General features: G+C 57.8%; 1 protein-coding gene across 1 annotated transcript in view; it reads left to right on the plus strand.

Moving 5' to 3' along the window:
- The window catches only part of LOC116410519 (collagen alpha-1(III) chain-like), a 42577-nt gene extending 34916 nt beyond the window's left edge, over window positions 1-7661 (plus strand). Inside the window, exons 2-3 of the mRNA XM_031901365.1 lie at window positions 5391-6690; window positions 6804-7661. Coding sequence (XP_031757225.1) covers window positions 5391-6690; window positions 6804-7661 — 2158 coding nt within the window. The remainder of the gene's footprint in view (window positions 1-5390; window positions 6691-6803) is intronic.
- The last annotated feature ends 245 nt before the right edge of the window (window positions 7662-7906 follow it).

Consider the following 7906-nt stretch of genomic DNA (forward strand, 5'->3'; position numbering starts at 1 on the left):
CTGACCCATCTGCCCAGTTCCTGACCCATTTTCCCAGTTCCTGACCCATTTGTCCAGTTCCTGACCCATCTGCCCAGTTCCTGACCCATCTGCCCAGTTTCTGACCCATCTGCCCAGTTCCTGACCCATTTTCCCAGTTTCTGACCCATCTGCCCAGTTTCTGACCCATCTGCCCAGTTCCTGACCCATTTTCCCAGTTCCTGACCCATCTGCCCAGTTTCTGACCCATCTGCCCAGTTCCTGACCCATTTTCCCAGTTTCTGACCCATCTGCCCAGTTTCTGACCCATTTTCCCAGTTCCTGACCCATCTGCCCAGTTTCTGACCCATTTTCCCAGTTCCTGACCCATCTGCCCAGTTTCTGACCCATTTTCCCAGTTCCTGACCCATCTGCCCAGTTCCTGACCCATTTTCCCAGTTCCTGACCCATCTGCCCAGTTTCTGACCCATCTGCCCAGTTCCTGACCCATTTTCCCAGTTCCTGACCCATCTGCCCAGTTTCTGACCCATCTGCCCAGTTCCTGACCCATTTTCCCAGTTCCTGACCCATCTGCCCAGTTTCTGACCCATCTGCCCAGTTCCTGACCCATCTGCCCAGTTTCTGACCCATCTGCCCAGTTCCTGACCCATCTGCCCAGTTTCTGACCCATTTGTCCAGTTCCTGACCCATTTTCCCAGTTCCTGACCCATTTGTCCAGTTCCTGACCCATCTGCCCAGTTCCTGACCCATTTTCCCAGTTTCTGACCAATTAGCCCAGTTTCTTACCCATCTGCCCAGTTTATGAGACATTTGCCCAGTTTCTGACCCTTTTTCCCAGGTCCTGATCCATTTGTCTGCTTTCTGAGACATTTGCCCAGTTTTTGACCCATCTGCCCAGTTTATGTGACATTTGCCCAGTTTCTGACCCTTTTTCCCAGTTCCTGACCCATCTGCCCTAATTCTGAACCTTTTTCCCAGTTTCTGACCCATTTGCCCAGTTCCTGACCCATCTGCCCAAATTCTGAACCTTTTTCCCAGTTTCTGACCCATCTGCCCAGTTTCTGACCCATCTGCCCAGTTTCTGACCCATTAGCCCAGTTCCTGACCTATCAGCCCAGTTCCTGACCTATCTGCCCAGTTCCTGACCTATCTGCCCAGTTTCTGACCCATCTGCCCAGTTTATGAGACATTTGCCCAGTTTCTGACCCATTTGCCCAGTTTCTGACCCTTTTCCCAGTTCCTGACCCATTTGCCCAGTTTCTGACCCATTTGCCCAGTTTCTGACCCATCTGCCCAGTTTCTGACCCTTTTCCCAGTTCCTGACCCATCTGCCCAGTTTCTGACCCATCTGCCCAGTTTCTGACCCTTTTCCCAGTTCCTGACCCATTTGCCCAGTTTCTGACCCATCTGCCCAGTTTCTGACCCTTTTCCCAGTTCCTGACCCATCTGCCCAGTTTCTGACCCATCTGCCCAGTTTCTGACCCTTTTCCCAGTTCCTGACCCATCTGCCCAGTTTCTGACCCATCTGCCCAGTTTCTGACCCTTTTCCCAGTTCCTGACCCATTTGCCCAGTTTCTGACCCATCTGCCCAGTTTCTGACCCTTTTCCCAGGTCCTGACCCATTTCCCCAGTTTCTGACCCACTAGCCCAGTTTCTGACCCACTAGCCCAGTTTCTGACCCATCTGCCCGGTTTCTGACCCATGTATCACTAATACCAACCCTCTTCTATGAGCTAAGGTGAATTATTTTCCTTCTTCTGACTCTTTGCAGCTTTCAAATGGGGGTCACTGACCCCGGCAGCCAAACCCTATTGCTCTGTGAGGCTCCAGTTTTATTGTTATTGTTACTTTTTATTCCTTATCTTTCTATTCAGCCCCTCCCCTATTCATATACCTGTCTCTCATTCAACCCCCTGCCTGGTTGCTAAGGTAATTTAGACCCTAGCAACTAAATAGCTGCTGAAACTCCAAGGTGGAAATGAAATAAGTAAAAAAATACAAATAATAAAAAATGAAGACCAATTGCAAACTGTCTCAGAATGTCACTCTCTACATCCTACTAAACGTTAAGTTAAAGGGGAACAATCCCTTTGAGCAAATAAATAATAAACAGTTGGAATGTTGCTCAGGTCTCAGATCTATTGGCGCATTTCCCCTGTAACCAGAGTACGGCCCCCCGGGCAGCAACCAATTACATACCTGTTCTCATTATGTAATGAGCTGATTGGTTCTGTGGGTCTGGGCCCGGGAGTGGGGGTGTGAGAGAGGGACGGACTCCCAGGGGTTAAATGGAGACACAAAGTCAAATAGTAACTAAGTATATTGATTTGTATTGAATGACTGGAGGGAGGCGATTCCACCCCAACCGACTCCCTGGGATTTGTGATTCCTGCTCCCAAGGGGGCGCCGTAACCCCCCGTAACACATATTGTGGGGCTCCTGTATGGATGAACCCCATAGAATTAGGGAGCACTGGGGAGCTGGCCATTCCCGGGCCAACACTGCCGGCCATTGGCTATTGGCTTGGGCATGGGGCCAAAACAACAGTTTCCCGATTGGTCAGATGTGGATCAGGTTTGGGAATCTGGGGGTGTGGCTTTTATCCCAGGGATTGCCCCTAGGGCCTATAAGGAATCGGACGTCTGCACCAATAACAAATGGGAGATTGATATGAGCCACTTCTACTCCGTATTTCCAGTCAGACTAGTTAGTTTGATCCATTGACTGAATAAACTGAGCAATGATATTGGCCAATCTGGTTGAATGGTCATACGGCCCAAAATCTACTAATTCAGCTGGATAACTGGTAGGAAAGAGAGTGACAGTGACCAGGCCTAACTACCAGCCCTTGGCATAATATCTGCCCTAAATTGGCCAAACTGGCAACTATGGGAGCTTTACATGTAAGAAGAACTCTGGGCAGTGGATCCCCAGTCAAAATGGAAACTGCTCATCACTGGGCCAATGAAAGCTCATCACTGGGCCGGGGGGGAACATCTCATCTCTCTCTCTTCTGGGGCCTGATGTGGGAAAGACCCATTGGTGCCAATACATTTCAAAGAGGTACTGGCCCACTGGTATCTCTCGCCTTTGGACTCCTGAAGGAGTCAGATTCTGTGTGACCCACCCCCCCCACCCCACCCACATTTATCCAAGTGCGACCACAGCCAACCGTCCAATCACAAACAGTGTTCATTGGCTGGTTAAATGCCATTGAAAGTCAGGTTATGTGAAACACAGGTTAAAGGGGAACTTCATCTAATGAAAGAAAATGTCATTCTAAGCAACTGAATGTATTTCTCATTCCCTGCACTGCTGGTTCTGACTCCTGATACAACTCCCCAATACCCATTCATTCCTCATTCTCACTGGGTTTATAGTTATGTGTAACTGTCACTGTGTCTGTCCCTTTCCCTTCCCTGCACTGCTGGTTCTGACTCCTGATACAACTCCCCAATACCCATTCATTCCTCATTCTCACTGGGTTTATAGTTATGTGTAACTGTCACTGTGTCTGTCCCTTTCCCTTCCCTGCACTGCTGGTTCTGACTCCTGATACAACTCCCCAATATCCATTCATCCCTCATTCTCACTGGGTTTATAGTTATGTGTAACTGTCACTGTGTCTGTCCCTTTCCCTTCCCTGCACTGCTGGTTCTGACTCCTGATACAACTCCCCAATACCCATTCATTCCTCATTCTCACTGGGTTTATAGTTATGTGTAACTGTCACTGTGCCTGTCCCTTTCCCTTCCCTGCACTGCTGGTTCTGACTCCTGATACAACTCCCCAATATCCATTCATCCCTCATTCTCACTGGGTTTATAGTTATGTGTAACTGTCACTGTGTCTGTCCCTTTCCCTTCCCTGCACTGCTGGTTCTGACTCCTGATACAACTCCCCAATACCCATTCATTCCTCATTCTCACTGGGTTTATAGTTATGTGTAACTGTCACTGTGTCTGTCCCTTCCCTGCACTGCTGGTTCTGACTCCTGATACAACTCCCCAATATCCATTCATCCCTCATTCTCACTGGGTTTATAGTTATGTGTAACTGTCACTGTGTCTGTCCCTTTCCCTTCCCTGCACTGCTGGTTCTGACTCCTGATACAACTCCCCAATATCCATTCATCCCTCATTCTCACTGGGTTTATAGTTATGTGTAACTGTCACTGTGTCTGTCCCTTTCCCTTCCCTGCACTGCTGGTTCTGACTCCTGATACAACTCCCCAATATCCATTCATCCCTCATTCTCACTGGGTTTATAGTTATGTGTAACTGTCACTGTGTCTGTCCCTTTCCCTTCCCTGCACTGCTGGTTCTGACTCCTGATACAACTCCCCAATATCCATTCATTCCTCATTCTCACTGGGTTTATAGTTATGTGTAACTGTCACTGTGTCTGTCCCTTTCCCTTCCCTGCACTGCTGGTTCTGACTCCTGATACAACTCCCCAATATCCATTCATCCCTCATTCTCACTGGGTTTATAGTTATGTGTAACTGTCACTGTGTCTGTCCCTTTCCCTTCCCTGCACTGCTGGTTCTGACTCCTGATACAACTCCCCAATACCCATTCATTCCTCATTCTCACTGGGTTTATAGTTATGTGTAACTGTCACTGTGTCTGTCCCTTTCCCTTCCCTGCACTGCTGGTTCTGACTCCTGATACAACTCCCCAATATCCATTCATCCCTCATTCTCACTGGGTTTATAGTTATGTGTAACTGTCACTGTGTCTGTCCCTTTCCCTTCCCTGCACTGCTGGTTCTGACTCCTGATACAACTCCCCAATATCCATTCATTCCTCATTCTCACTGGGTTTATAGTTATGTGTATATAATTCTGGTAAAATGTAATTTCTTGTATATCCCCAGACTGTGGCCCTTGCACTGCGGCTCTGCCACTGGCCAGCAGAGGGCGCTATAGCAAAGCAGTATTTCTTCTTTTAACACTTTAGTAGCCAGGTCACTCCCAGCTTATATTCAGGCAGATGATTCCTTTAATTGTATTAAAGTGGCATTAATTAGGGACAATAATGTTAGGGACCCTACTGGTGTATATTTGGGTGGGCAGGTAGGTGGGTGGGTAGGTGGGCAGGTGGGTGGGTGGGTGGGGCAGTGGAGGCTTTGGAACTGACAGGGGAATTCCATGGATTTAACAGAAGCATTAACTCTTTTACTGCCATTGAGTTTAACTTTGAATAACTTGGGATCCTAATTCAGAAAGAAGTAACAGGTCATAAACAACAAGGAACTTTCTACCCATTCCCCACAGTGGCACCCAGCATGGCACCCAGCATGGCACCCCTGTCTGTTGTACACTGATGGGGCTCCCTCTCTCCATGTGATGCTCAGTGGGACCCTAGTAACCCCAAGATCAAAAGCTGATACAGGTTCCCCTGTATCAGATACTTCTCCCGGGGAGAAACTGGGCAGCGCGGGGAACCCCCGGGGAGAAACTGGGCAGCGCGGGGAACCCCCGGGGAGAAACTGGGCAGCGGGGGGAGCCCCCGGGGAGAAACTGGGCAGCGGGGGGAGCCCCCGGGGAGAAACTGGGCAGCGCGGGGAAACCCCGGGGAGAAACTGGGCAGCGGGGGGAGCCCCCGGGGAGAAACTGGGCAGCGCGGGGAGCCCCCGGGAAGGAGCTGGGAAGCGCGGGGAGCCCCCGGGGAGGAGCTGGGCAGCGGGGGGAACCCCCGGGAAGGAGCTGGGCAGCGCGGGGAGCCCCCGGGAAGGAGCTGGGCAGCGGGGGGAACCCCCGGGGAGGAGCTGGGCAGCACGGGGAGCCCCCGGGGAGGAGCTGGGCAGCGCGGGGAGCCCCCGGGGAGGAGCTGGGCAGCGTGGGGAGCCCCCGGGAAGGAGCTGGGCAGCGCGGGGAGCCCCCGGGGAGGAGCTGGGCAGCGGGGGGAACCCCCGGGGAGGAGCTGGGCAGCGCGGGGAGCCCCCGGGGAGGAGCTGGGCAGCGGGGGGAGCCCCCGGGGAGGAGCTGGGCAGCGCGGGGAGCCCCCGGGAAGGAGCTGGGCAGCGCGGGGAGCCCCCGGGGAGGAGCTGGGCAGCGGGGGGAACCCCCGGGGAGGAGCTGGGCAGCGCGGGGAGCCCCCGGGGAGGAGCTGGGCAGCGCGGGGAGCCCCCGGGGAGGAGCTGGGCAGCAGGGGGGAGCCCCCGGGGAGGAGCTGGGCAGCGCGGGGAGCCCCCGGGGAGGAGCTGGGCAGCGCGGGGAGCCCCCGGGGAGGAGCTGGGCAGCAGGGGGGAGCCCCCGGGGAGGAGCTGGGCAGCGGGGGGAGCCCCCGGGGAGAAACTGGGCAGCGCGGGGAGACCCCGGGGAGAAACTGGGCAGCGCGGGGAGACCCCGGGGAGAAACTGGGCAGCGCGGGGAGCCCCCGGGGAGAAGCTGGGCAGCGGGGGGCGCCCCCGGGGAGAAGCTGGGCAGCGGGGGGAGCCCCCGGGAAGGAGCTGGGAAGCGCGGGGGACCCCCGGGAAGGAGCTGGGCAGCGGGGGGAGCCCCCGGGAAGGAGCTGGGCAGCGTGGGGAGCCCCCGGGAAGGAGCTGGGCAGCGGGGGGAGCCCCCGGGGAGGAGCTGGGCAGCGCGGGGAGCCCCCGGGGAGGAGCTGGGCAGCGGGGGGAGCCCCCGGGGAGGAGCTGGGCAGCGCGGGGAGCCCCGGGGAGGAGCTGGGCAGCGCGGGGAGCCCCGGGGAGGAGCTGGGCAGCGCGGGGAGCCCCAGAGGAGGAGCTGGGCAGCGCGGGGAGCCCCCGGGGAGGAGCTGGGCAGCGGGGGGGAGCCCCCGGGAAGGAGCTGGGAAGCGCGGGGGGCCCCCGGGAAGGAGCTGGGCAGCGGGGGGAGCCCCCGGGAAGGAGCTGGGCAGCGTGGGGAGCCCCCGGGAAGGAGCTGGGCAGCGGGGGGAGCCCCCGGGGAGGAGCTGGGCAGCGCGGGGAGCCCCCGGGGAGGAGCTGGGCAGCGCGGGGAGCCCCCGGGGAGGAGCTGGGCAAGCGGGGGAGCCCCCGGGGAGGAGCTGGGCAGCGCGGGGAGCCCCCGGGGAGGAGCTGGGCAGCGCGGGGAGCCCCAGAGGAGGAGCTGGGCAGCGGGGGGAGCCCCCGGGGAGGAGCTGGGCAGCGCGGGGAGCCCCAGAGGAGGAGCTGGGCAGCGCGGGGAGCCCCCGGGGAGGAGCTGGGCAGCGCGGGGAGCCCCAGAGGAGGAGCTGGGCAGCGCGGGGAGCCCCCGGGGAGGCGCTGGGCATTGCGGGGAGCCCCCGGGGAGGCGCTGGGCAGCGCGGGGAGCCCCCGGGGAGGAGCTGGGCAGCGCGGGGAGCCCCCGGGGAGGAGCTGGGCAGCGCGGGGAGCCCCCGGGGAGGAGCTGGGCAGCGCGGGGAGCCCCCGGGGAGGAGCTGGGCAGCGCGGGGAGCCCCAGAGGAGGAGCTGGGCAGCGCGGGGAGCCCCAGAGGAGGAGCTGGGCAGCGCGGGGACCCCCCGGGGAGGCGCTGGGCAGCGCGGGGAGCCCCCGGGGAGGCGCTGGGCAGCGCGGGGAACCCCCGGGGAGGCGCTGGGCAGCGCGGGGAGCCCCCGGGGAGGCGCTGGGCAGCGCGGGGAGACCCCGGGGAGGAGCTGGGGAGCCCCCGGGGAGGCGCTGGGCAGCGCAGGGAACCCCTGGGGAGGTGCTGGGCATGGGCTGGGTGCTCAGATGACCCCACTTTGCTCCAGGAATAAATCAATGCGAGTGGGAGAGGCAAGTGAGACAACAATGGGCCGTTTCTCTGGCTGCTGTCTCCCAGTCTCGCCTCCCATTAATAAATTCTGATAACATCTAAATAGTGGTAAGGTGGGTGGGAGAATGGGGCCCCCCTGGCTGTGGCTCCTGCCTGCAGCATCTGCTCCCCAGGAGGGGTATCTAGCAGGACCCTGTCTGCCCCCTCTCCCCCTGCTCTGGGTA

This window comes from Xenopus tropicalis, chromosome 4, assembly GCF_000004195.4.
Source record: "Xenopus tropicalis strain Nigerian chromosome 4, UCB_Xtro_10.0, whole genome shotgun sequence".
NCBI classification, from domain to species: domain Eukaryota; kingdom Metazoa; phylum Chordata; class Amphibia; order Anura; family Pipidae; genus Xenopus; species Xenopus tropicalis.